The following is a 17,633-nucleotide window of genomic DNA, read 5'->3' as shown; positions in this document are numbered from 1 at the left end:
TAGACTGTATAGGGGTCCTGGTTATCCCAGAATCATGTATTGGTCCAGCTAAACTCTTTTACCTAATTGAGCTATTAACTGCATTGATTATTTGATAAAATGATACTTTTTAACGTTTCTTAATAAATATTACATTTATAGTGAATTTGAAACCTCTAAGCTTTTTAAACTGTGGAAAACCATGGAAAAGGCCTAATTAACCAAATCAGTTCAATTGAGATATCAATTAAGTAACAGCAACAAACAAGCCAACAGTATGATCACAAGAACCAGGGACGGACACAAGATGAATGAAATTATTTAATTTGAGATTCATTTCAAAACACTCAAGAGAGAAAAGCACTGTAGTAAAGGTGTATTTACTAATAAATACTTTATAAGTACAGAAATAACAGCAAGCATGTATAATGCTGCAGACTTTTCCTTACCTGGCAGACCAATTGATTTCCATCACCTGTAGGGAATCTGACCCCAAACACAAGACAGCTGTGAAATGATGTTGGGCAGCTTGACTCCAGACCATGAGAGGCCATTTGTAATGAGAGGTGGGTTGGTCTGCAGATGCTTTCAGTTCAGATTAGACTCAAGGTCACAGAACCACAGACAGCAAACTGCCACATGTGTGCTGTCAGGAAGATGGAAACGAATGTTTGAAGGGAGCAAAACGGTGCATTGTTAAGAGTTTTGGAACAGGCAGGACCCTCTGAAAGACAAATCCAATGTGATTTCTGAGAAAGCAGGTCAGTCCTAGTTCTGTGACCCTGTGTTTGCTCACATGCCTCTCCAGAGGTGTGAAAGAAACATTGAATTAAAACCTGACTGAAAAGTGACATGATTTTGGAACCCAAAAAATGGAGATCACAATCTACATTTACCAACAACAGCTGCAAACAGTCACGGGTTTATGATCATCTAATAACTGTATGCATTATACAAATGAATGTTCAGCATCGTAAATAGTTTGGGAATGTATTTTGAAAATGTCAAATGCTGAACTCTAAGTGACACAGGCCCATTTGCAAGGTCATCTGTACTACTGATTAGCATCAGTCTACTCTTAATAAGGATGGCATTTTAATCAGACGTACATAAATCACTACTGATCATTTCAACACCAAAAACTGGACTTTATTGATACAGACAACAGCATAGCAATTTTAAAAAGATTTTTTAATATAATGCTACAGATTTCAAACATGCAACTCAAAATATAAGTTTTTTAAAAAAAACCTTTACAGTCTACAAAAATATTGTTCATAGAACATTCAAACAGAGGTATTAAAATGCCAAAATAGAAGTCAATGGCAAAGTTTGTTCTCTTGACTAAATGCACATTCTATGTTCCTGGAAGCACAGAATTCCAAAACTGTACATTATCCGAATAAGTTAAATTAGAAAAGTAATCAGTGCAATAAATTTATAATGTGCAAACTAGTCAGGCCGGTTTGGATTTTCATTTCAGGTCATAGCTGCTGGTGGAGTGTTTTTGCTGGCTGTGCTTTGCAAAGAGGCCAGAATCTTCTCCCTGTGCGCTGCGCTGAGGCAGTGCCCAATAGCTTTCTCAGTCTCCTCAATTCGGCGGCGAAACCTGGCTCTGTCGCGGGCCATCTCCTCCCAGGGTCCTCTCCGCGCAGCCCGCAGAGCAAACGACCAGGCGTGCATGACATGGACCTGCACAACCGGAGAAAACGACACCTGAAACAAAGAAACACATTGAGCTTCGGTATCAGATGGGAAGTGTCATGACACAGTGTCTGTTCTCAATTTGGGTTCTGTGTAACTTTGTTCCTCCTTCTCTTATCTCGCCTCTAAAAAAACAGACTTCCTGAGATCATTCTAAATATGAATTGGGGTCACATGTCTCTCCTAGGTTTCAGACCACAATTCAAGAGCCAGACCCTAAGCTCAAAGGGTCCAGACAGACAAAGAGTCATCCGGAATTTCTGACCATGCCAGAGCGCAGAGCTAAGCATGACTCAGAGCTTTTCTGGGAGACTGGTAACTTCAGAGTCACATGCAACTCATCCTTTTGTGACAGTTTCTCGCCCAAGCAGAAAAACCGCATAGATCAGGGCCAGAATGAACTGGGACTGTGTCTGACGTGAGCTTTCGTGAAAGTATTATAGACACCATCGGAATTTACTGCACAATGCACTGGTATGAATGAAATTAAAGTGTTTCAGTAGTTCATAATCTCCTCTAGAACACCCCTACAGAATGTTTAAATTGTTTGGCTGAGAAATGTGAAGATCAAGCAGAGGTACCTGTGTACCAGCAACCCTGTTTTGTATTCACCGCACTCAAATATTATGCATAGAAACACTATCACCTTCATGGTGAGGCTTAAAGGCCTATGCTTTGTGTATCTAGCATAAAATATGCTGAATACTCTGACTAAAAATTCCAGTGGTGAAGAACAGAAATAGCACAATATTAACCTTCTTTTCAGTTTTTTTGCCTTTCTTTTCCACATCTAGAGTGTTCATGCATGACGGCTTCTTCCAGACGGCACGCTGGGGGCTGTCAGATATTCTCGCGGGACAGTAATGCTTAAACTGTCTTTTTGGCAGTTCTGGCTTTGAGTGGTTGACCTGCTGTGAAACATGTGAAGTGCTAGTTTCACCTTGGGGACTTTGCTTGCAGGGGGGAGAGGTTTTTAGACAAGCTCGGAAATGTAAAGGGTGGTAGGGATCAGTGCTTTGTGAAAAGGAGTTCCAGAGGTCGTCGCTTTCCTTCAAATTACAGGACAGCTCATCACAGTGATTTTTTCCCTTCGTGTCCAGACCGAAACTTGGGCTGTCACGTTCGCCTTCTTCCTCTGAATCCGAGTGTTTCTTCTCACCACACAGAGCAGCCTTTGGGCTCGAATTCCCAGCACAAGCTGTAAAGCGCAGAGGATTGTAAGGGTCCGAGGATTTAGCAAATGACTCCCATAGTTTCTGATTTTCCTCCGGATCCCCTTCGCCGTCCTCACTGGAGCTCTCCCAGTCGCTTTCGCTGTCCAGGCAGGAGCGGCCAAGGGGCTGGCGGCGCTCTGCGATCTTTGTGTTTCGGAGCTCTTCGGTGTCGCTGCCAGAGGAGGTGCTTTCACTGTTGTCATCAAGCTCCTCTGCCGCCTTCGTAGGGGGCGACTTCAAACTGTCTTCCAGGGAGCGGCTTGAAATGCAAGCCGAGAAACAGAGCAGGTTGTAGGGGTCGTCCAATTTTGTAAAGGACTCCCAGAGCGCTTGGCTGTCTTCAGCACTGAGCTCTTCACTGCTGCTCTCAGCATCTTCGCCGTCGTCATCATCATCATCATCATCATCATCCCAGAAAGAATCGTCCTGGTTTCCCACAACGACAGGAGAGGGCAAGGGTGTCAGGGGCTCTTCTGTTATGCTCTCGGGGTACACCTCCTCGCCGCTCTCCCTTTCCGGTAGCAGAAACGCTTTGCGATTGCCAGCGAGGTTGTCCAGGCGGGAATGTGGTGGCAAAGGGATGACGCCGTCAGACGGGACCGAGTCGGCAAAGCATTCAGCGGCTCGCAAGACGAAGTCGTCCACGAAGCTGCGGCAGATGTCTTCGGCCTGGAGGCTAGAAATCAAGGAGCCCGCCTCGGAGTTTCCAGCGCAGGCGGTCGCGCCGCGCATGGCTACGTGGTTTGACCCAGAGACGACAACTCTGCTGTTGCTGTCCAGCAGAGAGGAGATGATGAAGGACGGGCCAGCATTTCCTCCGGCGCTCATGTGCTGGACATGGTGCCCCGTCTCATCTGTAATCCTTAAGTGCACTTCGAGTCGGCACATCTGGAAAACTGCAATGTCGAATCGAAAACAAACAAAGAGAAAAAAAACGCAAACAAAAACAATTAGAACGTGCATGTCCTTAGCTACATTGGTTTAGGGTTCATGTTAAAAAGGGGTATGGTTTCATTTATGTTTAAATGGCACAACATTTCAACTTCTTGTCCTCTTCTTGTACTTCTTATACACTTTAGTTTTTTAGGCAATCCTCCTTATACATCGCAAATTAAAATAATGACGCTCCCAAGGAGACCTAAATTCTAACTTTCAATTTGAAAAACTTGAGAAGTCTTTCATTTTTTCAGGCATTTACTCGCTACAGTGACTGACTTCAACTCGCGGTTTCATTAGCCTCTAGGTGTCAAGACTTTAACCCCCCTGTCTGCATTTGAAATCGGTCCCTGAATAAATCAGCAAAACTAGACTTACATTCAGAAACAAAGATGCTTCAAAGAGGGGCAGCGCGTTTCGAAAAGGGTATCTGCTATTTGAAGTCACTTCATACATCCCTGAACCTTATGAAGCACAGGTGCTTTTTACAAGAATACAGGATGACAACCAGCAGCCGAAACGGCAATATTCCGTCATGCGGTTAAAGAAAACCCCTGGAAAATAACGAGGTGGTTTACGCTGTCACACTGTCGGACGAAATGTGTGTTCCGTCGCCCACTGTTGTAATTCCCCTTCATAAAAATAAACGTGTCTGGGCTTACCTGTCCAGAAGGTACAGCAAACCACCTGAACCAAGAACCTGAGGTGTTCAAACAGTATAGTCCAGATGGGCCAGGTCCACGGCACCGCCAGCACTCCGCTCCCCCCGAACCGCTCCATCGCCTTCTGGACCCGGGACGGGTTCGGAGGATCCATGTCTCTCGGAGGTATTTTTAGCGATTGAAGTCTCCGGAACATTCACTTGTATTCCAGTTCCCAACTTCTCGAACAACTGCTTTGTTCTTCTTCGCGATCTTAAGGGTCTGAACAAATAAAACCTTCATTTTCACGACTCTGAGGTGGTGGTGGTGGGGATCACAGAAACGAGACTGAACAACCGTTTTACAACGCGCTTCGACACAGGTCTGCTTTCTCCATGTTTCTGTCACTTCCCTTCACTGCACTCGGAGCGAAAATGATACCCCTTTACGCTAGATTGTTTTTTTTTCCGAGGGGGGAAGTGTCTGTGACCAAATTAGGCAGACGAGCTTTGAGAAACACCCAGCAGAAGCGCACACAGTGGATGAATCAGGCAGCGAGGTTCGTGCTGATAAGCCGGGTTTGTTGTCACTCATGTTGGTTTTGCCTCTCCAGGGCCTCATATCTGAGGCGTGACGTGTGACGCTAGGTTTTGTATTTCTTTAAACAGCAAGTTTACATGGAAACATCCCGACATTTCCTTGTGCAACATTACGTGATGGGTCATTAATTGTCCGTAATAGTGGATGTCCACACCCAAATTGGCAACTATTAATAATGCTATGCCTTGAGGCCTTCCTTCGGAAGAGTGCTGCTGAAAATAAGCCAAACCCGTTGACTTATTTCCTTACCTCCTCTGAAGAAAACGCTTGAAATTGCTGCTTTTGTTTAGAAGACAGTATTGTTGACTTCGAATTGGGAGATGCTAGGCTTGCAAAACCAGATTCATAGGTCGAGGACAAGTGACAATTTGTGTCTGTAAAACAATTGAAATACGTTCAACCCTGGTGAACAGTAATTAAAACAACACGTTGATAATAATTGGGTTTTCGAATTTCACAGCAGATCCAAGTAGTTATGAGTTCCTTACATAGTCGCTTGTACTTATGGGAGTAATTGTCAATTTTTTAAAAGTATTCTAGCACATAAAACCTCTAAAGCACGGCTTCTCCAGCAATCTGGTACTTTATTTTGAAGAACTGTTAATTGAACCCTTAAATGAGCTGATCTTATTTAATAGCCAGCTATTCCCGTTTCGAAATCTGTGTTTCATGCGAGATTTTACATGAACTGTACAACTGCCGAATTCTGCAACCTTTCAGAAAATTGAAAACGCCCACTTATGCAAATTTCACCTTTCAAACCAAGTTCAATTAAGTGGCAGAGGTCATACAAATGCAAGCCTGGGGCTCCAAAACCTCATATACCCCTATTGTAAAGACTGAAAAAAATCTGAATGGTGAGCAGATAAAGACTGGTAGCTCATGTCCTTGTACTTGCGTACAAAAACAAATCAACCTGTTTAAGTGGTAAACTGAATCATGTCTCAAGACAATTCAGTCAATATTGCGTATATCTAAATATATAATCTAATATTTATAACCAAATTAACATATTTAAAAATCTTACAATTATCCCACTGGGAATGAGCAAAGTACCTTTAAATTGAAAACTACTTACTGAAAGAACTACTGTTCAATGGTCCTTCTTCAGTAAGTTCAGTTTTTACACTCATCACCAGTTACTTTAAATCATATTCAATACACCTGAATTCATTTCATATAGCCCCACTGATGGGAACACTAAACATTACCCTTATAAACTAAACCAAACCTGGAAAATGTTACAATCACTCCTGCCATATTTCTTTGGCTTTCCTATTATTCTCATTATGTTGATATTATTATGGCCAACACTGAAATGCAGTGACTTACACAACTTGAGTAATGTGGACAAAATACCCTTGTACAGTGGTACAGCAGCAGTGCTTCACCCAGGATCTTAATCTTCTTCCCCCACAGAGATACCCAATTACATTTTAAGTGAATATACAACTTAACTTCTGTGAACTGGAGCTTGCCTTACATATTTTTTTCAGGTAACCCATAGCTATATTGTGCATCATGTGCAACTACAAACATACCCATTAATAAAATAAAGTTTTTTCAAGCCAAATGTATTGAAGTTGATTAAGGACCAGTATCAAAGCAAGTTCAGGTATTCAGTTTTGCGACAGCATTAAAAACCAGATCTTCCCATCAGTGACTTGGGTATTACAAGACCATGTGCTCATGTCAAATACATCATTTTGGGGGGGAAAAAAACTTAAACTTCAACAACCAAGACATCCATGAAGTTCCACCATGCAAACACAAATTTGCAGATTTGGTATTGCCAAAATGATAGGTTTTCACAAACAGAATTTTATAGTTAAGTCAAGAAAAAACACGTTTTCAATCAGAGTGAAACACCATTTATTTGTCCAACAGGTGATGAGACTTATGCAACAAGGGCTGATGCTGTGGAGGATTCGCTGTGGATGAAGAAAAACAAAATCAGTTTGTTGCAGTGTATGGACAATTTAAACCTTAAGAGAACATCTCACTGATGTCAATTCTGAAAGACATGTGATGATTACCACAGAAAATTGGCTAACATTTGTGAACAATCTCAGAACAGACTTCTATAGGTTTATTGTAAGGGATCAATCAAATGAGGTTTAGGAATCAATGAAATTCAAAAGGAATTCACAGCTATATGCTAGGATCTCCAGAAACATTCTTGTTATAAAAACATCCTATCATTTAGGGGCACTATTTTTAGCTTCATTACAATAGAACTTACTACACTATGCAACTTAGCTCTAAATAAGTTTTTTCAAGTTGCCTCTCCTACAGCTAATTTTCAAGGTCATACTGTTATAAGATGCAATGCTAAATCACACTAACCTTACAAATGCAAAACAGAATTTTAGCATGTGTTATATATATATATGAAAAAGCAACATACTACTTCCAGTTGGGTGGGAGTACTCTCTTGGTCTTGTAGTAACGGGCAAGTCTGTGGATTCTGCTCTCGATGAGAATCAGACGGAATTTAGCATCCTTGTCCTATATAAATACAGAATTGTTAAATGTTTGAAAAACTAAAGAAAGCTGAACAGATTTCAGAATGAGAAATGCTACTATATCATTCACAATCAGTTCCTAGTCTTTTAAGAGGCTATTAAAAACACCAAGTTAAATATCACTGAAGTCTTCACAAAAATAAAGGGAAACTGAGGGGTTATTCAGAGAAATTCGCAGCTACATGACATTCACATTCAGCATTCATTTTGAACACAGTAAAATCACAGATTCAGGTCAGATCAGGAAAACCTACAGTGAATTCAATATAGATTTTTTATGATGTAAATTATTTTAAGGCTGACATCCAGATCATACTGAATACGAGCTTTCTATAGTTCATTTGCCTGCATTTACATGCAAGCAAATTAACTCTCCTCTATGCATTATTCAGCATTTTCATGCAGAATGCAATAAGATTCTACAGTAATGTCCACTTTTTTTTGTAGATCCTAACAAAGCCAGGTTCTATATTCTATATTATGTGCATCTTATATCAGTGCAAAACACTGAACAACTGTCTTCTATCGGTCAACAGGGATTAAAACAAACACCCCTACTAATTAGAATAAATCTCATTTCTAGAATTTCTTGTGATGGGAAGAGATCAAATTTGTCAACAGTCATAATCAAAAAGGAGCCAGATTTTAAGGTTAGTTTGCTACCAACATTTCTGCTAAGACAGGTTTTACTAAATTACCCGTGTTCACGCCCCTTCACTTTTCCGTATCTGGGATATTACAGCTTTTTTATTCTGTACATACATTTTGCATTTAGAAATATTCCAAGTCAGAAAATTACATGCAGAAATTACATGTCTCTTCAAGAAGTTATTATGTGATGTATATTTATATTTAGTCACATCTGACTATATAATACTATAGAACAGGATGGGCAAACCTAGTCATCGAGGCACAGAAACCAGCAGGTTTTACAGATCCTTTTAAGTTATAAGCAGTTGTTAATTTTAAAGAAGATTGTTTTCTGCAAATTTAAAAAAAAAGGATCAGATGCTGAATGAAAGCCCAGATCTAAAAGTCTCAGCCACTACCAATATTTAGAATTCAAAATTTTCCATAAGAGGAGGCCCTTTACAACTACACCCCCCCCACCCCAAAAAAAACATTCCTGAACTAATTAAAACATAAGGCAAAAGTGTCTTCAGTGCAAAAGAGGTGAGAAATGCTACATAAATGCTAATTTAACCTGGACTGAAAACATACTTGGATCTATGTTAAAGAATAGATCTACATCCTGTTCTATAGTATTACATAGTCAGATATGACTAAACATAAAATATGCATTACATAATAACTGCTTGAAGAGACTTCTACATGTAATTTTCTGACTTGAAATGTGTATTCACAATAACTTAACATTCCCAGTATATGTTAGATTCAAATTAATGTATTTCCTGGAATACTGTTTATTTTGCAAGTTTATGTATAGTAATATTCTGAGCAGAAAAATGCAGCTATTGGGATAGCCTACTGTAACAGAGTTTGCTTCACGGTTTGTGTTGCAAAATAGAATTAGACATTTAACTTATAATTAACCCAAGGCTATGAACAAAAACAACATAAATGCAGTCATCAGCCTCCTGAATATCATTTACACAAAACAGCTAAAATGAAACAATGAGCATATCCACTTTGAATTGAACACATTCGAACTTGACAGTAATAGGCCCCATAATGCACAAGTACTTTTGTAGAGTCAAAAGGAGAGCTTCACCTTTCTGTTCCTTTCCAAGTGCTTCCTCACGGCAACGGCCTTCTTGATCAGGTGGTACAGATCCTCGGGCAGGTCAGGGGCCAGGCCCTTGGACTTCAGAATTCTCAGAATCTTGTTGCCAGTGACGAAACGTACCTGGGCAACACCATGGGAGTCCCTCAGGATTACACCTGGAGCAGGATATGGAATAAGGCTGATTCACCTCCCGATACCACGCTTGATCTACCAGGGTTTACAAAGGGGTTCGCACCTTTACATCTTGATAGAATATCTTAAAGCAAATGCTATATAAAACAGCTATTCAATCCGAACAATCTCTAAAGATCAGGGTTTGGGCTTGGGTTTAAGTACATCACCTAGAACGTTCTGAAACATCTCCCCAAAGTCCAAGCACTAAAACCCTGCGGATGCCATCACGTCAACATAAAACTCACCAATCTGAGAGGGAGTCAGGCCCTTCTTGGCCAACTTGTAGATCTGTTCTTTAACATCATCAGATGTCAGTTTCAGCCACTATGAAAGAAAAAGTACAGTTGCAAATTAAGATCCAATGTGCAAGGCAAACTGCAGCTGCTCTCAAGGCAAATACATTATGTACTCACTGTGGGCACACTGCGTCTGTAGGGCAGCGCCGACTGGGACAGGCCCTTTCTGAAACAAATATTAAGCCAGCTATTATTTGAATACATTTCTAGGCTAACACTGCAGCACGTCTCTTCCAAGTCATCTATGCAGCAACATGACAAATGGTTTCACTTCGTCAGAGCAGAGACCTAATATGTCAACCACCACATATTTTTCCACCATGATTTTTAGATGAACGTACAGTAGTGACCAGGAAGAAAAAGTAAAACTCTGGCCATAACAGCAATGAACGTCTGCATACGCACAGACGGGCCGATCTATTCAAATCCACATGTGGGCTACATACTGTTAACCGAACAAGCCTCAACACCACTACGCGACACGACCTAAATACGTGGAAAGAAATGCAAAGAAGCACGTTTGATCATCTTAATATTACTCGATTTATATTAATCGATCAACAATAAAACCGATATGAAATTTCACAAAACGCTAAGAGGCCTACACTTCATTTCTTAAGAGGACATTGAGTTACACGGGCGATATAACCGGAAGATGGGGTGCTTCTGCAAACTTAAATTATTAACATATCTGCACGTCAGTTACAAGACTTAAATCCAAATGGATTATTTTGACTTTCAGTTGGACTCTACTTCTGGATTTTGTTAAACGAGGAAAAAAACTGGAGACGAGCCCGCACGCGGCCATACTGAATGGAAAGGTGGCACACCGGGGCATTTTAAAAAACACAACTTTTTACCTCCTAATGTCTGTTCCTACCCCAAAATTCACTCTAATTTGGCGCAAGGCACTTTAAAGGCGTTCTTTAAGAAATAAATGTTCAGGTTAAGCAGTTAACATCCCACTTTTACAGAGGGAAAGGCCAGCTTACCCAGGAGCGTGCATACGACCCATGATGGCGATCTAGAAGAGAGAGAGAAAACACCGCGAGGCGCCGAGCACATCAGGGCCTGCGTAGGAAGTGACGTAGAAGCAGACCAGGACGTGAGGGTGCGTACGACGTAATACGGAAACCTCTGAACTCGCTAGAGGCTGCAGAGGAGTAACTCACTATGAAGTTAAGAAACAAACGCGCTTAACTGCGTTTGGTGCCAAAACTGGCTCAGTTAGCTTCCTACTAACGCCATGTTAAATACATACTCAAGTACGTCCAGTATTATTGTTCCTTAGGTGTTGTTTATTTGGAGGGGTTTAGAGGATATTTGAATTATAGCTTCGGTAGGTCCCTCTGTGCATAGTAATGGCATCACGAGGAGTACCTGGACGCTAACAATGCGATTTCCATGTTTAAAATGACACGATGTATAAGGTGCAATCATATTTAGGACCTTTAAGACTTTTATTAAAACTGACAAAAGTGCTCTGTGCAAGCACTGTTTTTTTTAAAATAAAGATTTCAAATGTTTGTTTCCCCAAATTACATTGTATTTCTTATTTGTATACCTGCCACCTTGTCTCCCATTTTCAATACACCTTTACTAATTTTGACTCAAAATTTGAGGTTTTTGTATATAAAATGGTGTTTGAGGAGGCTTTTAAAAAGACCTGTAGTGTGAAAGCTCTTTCTGTGAGATTCAATTAAAACACCACCATTCTGGAAAACAAAGTTTATTTAAAAAAATATTAGAACAGAAACACATTTAGTCCATTAGTATGTGGACTAGAGTTTTAACAGAAATACTGTACATCTTCATCAAATCTCAGAAAATGCAGAGCCTAAAAAAAGCTCACATACACACACATTTAAGGGAAAGTTTTCTGTTCCCTAGTGTGCCTTATGTTCTACAAACATTTACATGCATTTAGTAGGAGTCAGATTTCACAGAATAAAAACTTAATATACAGCACAACTGAACATCATGATTAAAACTATAATACATTATTCAGTAGAGCATTCCTACTTTCCAACTGCTTTGCACTTAACTGAAAGGCTAGTCAGAGCTGTTGAGAATTGGAAAAGAGCATATTAAGGCAAAAAAGAAAAGGCCATTGGAAACTTTGAGCTCACTTCCAAACCACATTTGAAGAAAAAGCAACATAACTACAGGTCAGACTGTGTAAGCAAATAAAAAAGAGAATGCATTTAAGTGCATATTTTATTTCACAGCACAAATGGATACTGTTAATAGCAGAAATCATTTTAATTTGGGAAGCAAAAGCTAGTTATGTGCAGTTGGCCTATTATTCAAAACTGATCAAATGTACTGTTTTTATAATTACTGACTCAGACAAAAACAAACAATACATATTAGATGATCAACTTATTATTGCTCTTAACCACTAAAATATTCTCATAGACACAGCTGAAGGAATGTGTTCTCCATAGATGATGAAGGGTCAGTGACGTACTACTTATCTGACGGTTGTTTTAATTACAAATAACTTCTTTACAGTTTGACATTTTATAAAAGCGCCCCAGAGAAAATGAATGTTTACAGGAAGCATCAGGAGAGCTTCTCCCACTTTCCAAAGAGCAGACAATTGCAGGTTAAATGTAAAAATAAGGGGAAATTATTAGGGTTTATGAACAGTTAAGGACATTAAAAATCCTTTAAACAATATCCCATAGGGCTTTCTTTAATGAAACTCACAGTAGTGTTTCTACTCACAGAGGAGCAAACACAACATAAGAGCAAATGGAGCAAAATATTAAAAACTAATCACTTTTCTATTTTTACACAACCCATGCTTTGTCAAGTACAGACATTAAAATGGTGCTAATGTAATTAACATTAAAAGTATTTTTCAGTGATCAAATTTTAAATGTGAACTTGGAATTCAGTCTTAGCTTCTGTTCACCATGCCACTTTGTAAAATATCAAAACAAGTAGGTATTAAAAGTTAACATGATTTGAAAAATCATTCTAATCTGAGGAAAATTAGAACATCTCTTGGCTTATATTAGTTTCCATTCAATAGGCAACAAAATGTTCCAAATGTATTGCTTGCCGGCACATTATCAAAAGGTTGTACCCTCTACTCAATATAGGCGTCCACTGGGTGTTGGGTCTGGAATTTCCAAATGGCTCCTGGGCCAGAGCTCTGATTTAATATTAACCAATTCAATACCATGATGTACACGTATACCTCAAGAGGATGCACACTTGTAGTACCATGCCAAACACACACACATCAGAAAGAAAACCAAGTTTTCTTTTGTACTCTAGATGTCATTTCCAAACCTGCCGCAGATTCTTCTTCACATCTGGAGATGAAATGCCTTTAAGTCTGTTTATAAACACGTGTATATAATGTATGGATTTAACAGTGTAGTAACCAGGCTTATGGAAATGCATTGTGCCAGACTTACTTCAGTTCCACAAAAACCTAATCCTAACATTTATAGGAAATGAAGAGAAATTAGACAATGGCAGAAAAGAAATTAAATAATTCAGAATGTTTAATATATTGTCCTTTATGGTTTTGTAATATTTTTCCTCCTTACTGTTCTGATCTCTGGGTATTATACAACAGGCAGACAGAATAATTTAGTAAGAGCAGTCAATAGCTGTATTGGTCTATATATTATTTGAGAGAGAATTAAATTCAGGAGCCAGCAGAAGAATACATTATAGCCTATGAATATAGTAGGGAATGGTTTGTGCAATTCAATTAGGTCATGTGACAAAATGCCCCATCCTATTGTTTTCTATAGCACATTTGTCTGTGCTGAAATATTTGCTCCAACAAATACAACAAAACTTATTTCAGTTACTTTCCGAAACAAAAGTAAATCTGTGCTCATATAAAGAGGCAGGGCTGCCATGGTTAACTCAGTTCTTTTCAAGGCCACAGCTTGACCTGAAGTTTGCGGGATGCGGCTGAGGCCAGACGCCTGCTTTCCACAAAGCAAACTGCTGATTTGTCTTCTATCACTGTTGCTTCTCCCTGTTACAATGGATAGTTTTTGTTCTTGCAGTAAATTCAGGAAAAAAAACAAAACTCATGGCTGCTCCCTCAGGATTTATAACACCATATTTAAAACATCCAGAAATGCAAGGAGGACATTCTGTGCAATGAATTTGAGGTTCTGTATATCCAAGTAACAATTCATTCCATATTCATTTTGTGAGCTTACAAATGCAAACGATATGGAAAGGCTTGGCCTTGTGTGGAGGCAATTTCAATAAATGTGCTTTGATTTTGTATCATAAAATATCTCTGTTTCTGGTCAATATTGAACACAGGAATATTATGGTTCACACATCTATTTGCATTTCATCATGAATTATTTTCAATATAAATGTCTGAAATTTTTTTCATTTTAATATACTCAAAGACTGATCCAAATATTAAAAAATTGCTGCATATGAAAAAGTTTATTTAAGTGTAATTCCTTCACTTTTTAATGTACAATCTCTACTATATTCAGACCTTTCATTTCACATGAACTAAAATGTTATACTATGCCAAAACATAACTCCTCTGACACACTGACTGAACACTGCACTAGCCAGCCAGTAACCACAGGCACTCTGTAGCCCTAAACACAGGAATCTTGTACACCTTATCTCGCACCAGTGGTCAGTGCTATCATACTTTTCTTGCTAAAATTCAGCAATGACAATCACAGAGATTACCATGAGTGTAAGAAAATGTAATAGAACAGTGAATGAAAAAACAATCCAGGTGTATGAATAATACATAATATGAATATTAGGAAGCCCAGATTTTTGCAATTCATCCAGTAGATACAATACATTTGAAAATATTTTATATAGTAAGTGTTTTATTGGGATAACTCTACTTTAAAAATATATATCTAGTCCCAGATGGGTACAGTACTTATAATTGTAGCAATTTCAACAAGGCACACTGTTACTTTCCAAAAGTGTCCTAATTAGTTTGGCACATTACTCTGGACATTCAGGCTCACCACATGCAGAACTGCTCTCCTGCTTCAAGATGGGAAAGACATAATGGACAGCAATAACACAACAAAGCTCAGGAGCTTCATAAGGGCTCAGCGATCAATACTGAGGTCTTGGGGGATCTGTAATAAAGTGTTTAATAGAAAAAGTAACATAAAAATGAGCATCTTAAAAATATATATGTCTATCTTTTTCTAATGCAGTTTGGTCCTCTAATGTTAAATTTACAAAAACATTACAGGTTTCCATATCTTAGGAATAATGGATTGTGTTTTTAAAATAAAGAAATGTTCTAAATGAGAAGTCAGAAAGGTTCCCTATACATATATACTGTATATATAAATAAGTGTGTCACATCTGTGGAGATCGGTGTGTGTTGAATCTAAAAGTAAGGGACAGCAGTGAGCTTGTACCAATGAACAGTCTCTTTGCTCAAGTCAAAGTCTTTCAAACTCAAAGTGATGCCTCCAAGGAAGTAATTCTCTCTCAGCGACTCGGCACTCAGCACACTCAGCTGCAGCTCCCTCTGCTTCAGCATGTCCTTGCTGTAGCCGTTGTACACCAGCTGCAGAACAGAACGGACAACCTGCACCATCAGACAAGCTAGCGGTCTCTATCACAGAGGATGCTGTTTAATCGGAGGAGACACAGCAACGGAGCCAAGGATCACATTTTTTTTAATTAAACAGGACAGCATCTGTTTCTCAAATAAAACATGGAACGGTACAATTTCCTGCATCAAAAAACTAAACTACAGAGAGAGAGTTCATTTATATTGATCGCTAGTACAGTGTTGTAGGATCCATCACCCAGAACTTGAATTGCCTCACAGCTTAAATGAACAGACTGAATTGTTTTCTTATTTATTATGTTAACGAAAACGTGATTGTTGCTTTACCTGTGGATTACACTTAATGGTTGAGTTTTTCACAATTTAGAATACAATCCTTTTGTGGCACTAGATGGATTTGGTTTTACTCCCAATTCTTATATGATGATGTAATTAATGTGTTATACAACTTTGGGGTGCGTTATATCCACTTTTTCATAATTGATTCATGAGAAATTTAATCACTAATTCACTAATGATAGCTATGGATTATGCAACTGTCAATTGATTGGTATACAAATATATGTATAAGTATGATCTACTGGGGGTATCAATAGGTGAATTGTGCTTTGACCAGAACCTATGTTCCAGTGGTTGATGTTAAGAATAAGATTAAGATTTTATAATTATATTTTTATTTTAAAAACAAAAAAATCATTATTCTCGCTAAATTCTAAGATCTAAATCACAGTAGATGAAAATAAAAAAAATGTATCTCATCAAATTCTGTAATGCTGTGATTCATCAGTTTCACCCTGGTTTGACAGAATATCAAAGTCAGTAAAGATACAACATTCATCACAAACTCACCATTTCATTGAATGTGGGGTTTCTCGTTTTCCTTGAAATCTTCGTTTTACGTTTGGATGTTTTATGGGTGTCTGGAAGCAAGTACGTTTTCACATATGGGTTTGGATCCGTTCCATCATCTGTCACCTGCAAGATCAGTTACAAACAGGACATTTTGTATCTCTCCAGAGAATCAGGCGTGAGTTAGCATTAATGCGTGGAGTCATGCCTTCTTTCTCGTTTTTATTTACCAGGTCTTTAATGTGCATGACCATGATGAAGAGGGTGCTGTTCCTGTAGGAGATGGATAATTTCACTTCTCCTTCAACTTTTCCTGAAGTGGGGCTCGCTGGAGTCACTTCTACAAAAAGTGAGCAATCAGACAGAGAAGAGAGTTCTTACAAAGGTAAACCTGACTCTGATTTGGTGCCAATAACTTACAATTTCTTCTCAGTTAAGATGTTCCATCAACATGCTAAACTCTGGAAGACTACATTTCATTGTTTTTTTTTCATTTCACTCAAAAGCAGAAAATGCATTAAAGGTGTGAAATATAAAACTGGTTAATTTACAGAATACAATGCATTCTGTACCTTTAGTACCATGACGTTTCAAGAAGAGAAAAGTTTTTTTAAATGCTATGTGAATTTCTCTGCTAGTTTCTTATTAATGAGGTTATAGTTTCATTATAAAGATGTGTATTAAGGGCATTTAGAGGAAACAAATACATTTGAACATATAGCTATGACAAAAATGGAGCTATTAAAACCAACTACGGCTAGTCTTAACATACTCCTCAGTTAGGGCTATGAATTTTTAAGCTGTTTATAAAACATGATGATACTCATTTTCAATGAATCTGAGATTTTTTAAAAAGCAGACAAATGCACACCTCAGATTTTTATGTTGTACTGTAGATTTACTTCAGATAAAATATTTTCTAATTTGACTTAAACATTCTTCCTCAACGGAGACTGAAACCCGTCTTGAACTGGAACACTCTTAAGACCTCACCGGAATGTTTGGGTGTGCCATCTAATCCCTCAGCCTTGTCATCCCGCGCCACTGGGTGGAAGAATGTGTAAACCAGATCACACTGAAGAAACAAAGCAGAAACAGCGAGGGAATCAGTTCACAACTTCTTGTCATCAACAATCGTAACTGGTTACTCTCCGGCCCTTTTTTACTATACTAATTCTCTTAAAACACTTTGAGAATGATGCATTTAAAGACGCTACTTAAAGCCTTTGCAAACTTGGAAGGTTACCTCCGACACGTCTGTGGAGCACCTCATCAGGCTGTGAACATAGCTGTTCAGCTCCACTTTTCTTTTGGCTGCTACGTCCTTTATATGGGTCCTTCCAAGCACCATCTTGCTGGGAAACCTGCGTATGAAAACAGAGTAGGGTTCGCTTCAGCTGGAGGC

The 17,633-nt window shown here is 38.9% G+C and overlaps 3 protein-coding genes across 3 annotated transcripts in view; all 3 read right to left on the bottom strand.

The window, feature by feature from the left end:
* Window positions 1-1,106: 1,106 nt before the first annotated feature.
* Window positions 1,107-5,174, bottom strand: LOC148819456 (uncharacterized). The gene is made up of 3 exons (XM_088934622.1): window positions 4,496-5,174; window positions 2,439-3,793; window positions 1,107-1,695 (listed from the first exon to the last, which is right to left on the bottom strand). Exons 1-3 carry the CDS (start codon window positions 4,689-4,691, stop codon window positions 1,459-1,461), a joined length of 1,788 nt encoding a protein of 595 aa, XP_088790748.1. The 5' UTR covers window positions 4,692-5,174; the 3' UTR covers window positions 1,107-1,458.
* A 1,748-nt stretch (window positions 5,175-6,922) lies between these two features.
* Window positions 6,923-10,902, bottom strand: rps13 (ribosomal protein S13). The gene is made up of 6 exons (XM_088934620.1): window positions 10,809-10,902; window positions 9,934-9,982; window positions 9,766-9,844; window positions 9,332-9,501; window positions 7,482-7,582; window positions 6,923-7,005 (listed from the first exon to the last, which is right to left on the bottom strand). Exons 1-6 carry the CDS (start codon window positions 10,829-10,831, stop codon window positions 6,972-6,974), a joined length of 456 nt encoding a protein of 151 aa, XP_088790746.1. The 5' UTR covers window positions 10,832-10,902; the 3' UTR covers window positions 6,923-6,971.
* Window positions 10,903-11,529: 627 nt separating this feature from the next.
* The window catches only part of pik3c2a (phosphatidylinositol-4-phosphate 3-kinase, catalytic subunit type 2 alpha), a 43,200-nt gene continuing 37,096 nt past the window's right edge, over window positions 11,530-17,633 (bottom strand). The window contains exons 29-33 of the mRNA XM_088934619.1: window positions 17,475-17,592; window positions 17,222-17,303; window positions 16,459-16,568; window positions 16,229-16,354; window positions 11,530-15,373 (exon numbers count right to left, since the gene is read on the bottom strand). Of these exons, the coding sequence (XP_088790745.1) occupies window positions 15,191-15,373; window positions 16,229-16,354; window positions 16,459-16,568; window positions 17,222-17,303; window positions 17,475-17,592 (619 nt within the window). The 3' untranslated portion in view covers window positions 11,530-15,190. The remainder of the gene's footprint in view (window positions 15,374-16,228; window positions 16,355-16,458; window positions 16,569-17,221; window positions 17,304-17,474; window positions 17,593-17,633) is intronic.

This window comes from Atractosteus spatula, chromosome 16 (genome assembly GCF_055471065.1).
Source record: "Atractosteus spatula isolate fAtrSpa1 chromosome 16, fAtrSpa1.hap1, whole genome shotgun sequence".
NCBI lineage: Eukaryota > Metazoa > Chordata > Actinopteri > Semionotiformes > Lepisosteidae > Atractosteus > Atractosteus spatula.
The sequence above is the reverse complement of the archived record's forward strand: the minus strand, read 5'-3'. Positions and strand labels throughout refer to the sequence as shown.

Excerpts from the sequence above, each read along its gene's own strand:
- LOC148819456 (XM_088934622.1), bottom strand. The coding sequence starts at position 4,691 with ATGTTCCGGAGACTTCAATCGCTAAAAATACCTCCGAGAGACATGGAT. Across the intron at positions 3,794-4,495 it reads TTGCTGTACCTTCTGGACAG|TTTTCCAGATGTGCCGACTC; the intron begins GTAAGCCCAGAC and ends TCGACATTGCAG. Across the intron at positions 1,696-2,438 it reads GCAAAAAAACTGAAAAGAAG|GTGTCGTTTTCTCCGGTTGT; the intron begins GTTAATATTGTG and ends TCTTTGTTTCAG.
- rps13 (XM_088934620.1), bottom strand. The coding sequence starts at position 10,831 with ATGGGTCGTATGCACGCTCCTGG. Across the intron at positions 9,983-10,808 it reads GGTCGTATGCACGCTCCTGG|AAAGGGCCTGTCCCAGTCGG; the intron begins GTAAGCTGGCCT and ends TATTTGTTTCAG. Across the intron at positions 7,583-9,331 it reads ACTTGGAAAGGAACAGAAAG|GACAAGGATGCTAAATTCCG; the intron begins GTGAAGCTCTCC and ends GTATTTATATAG.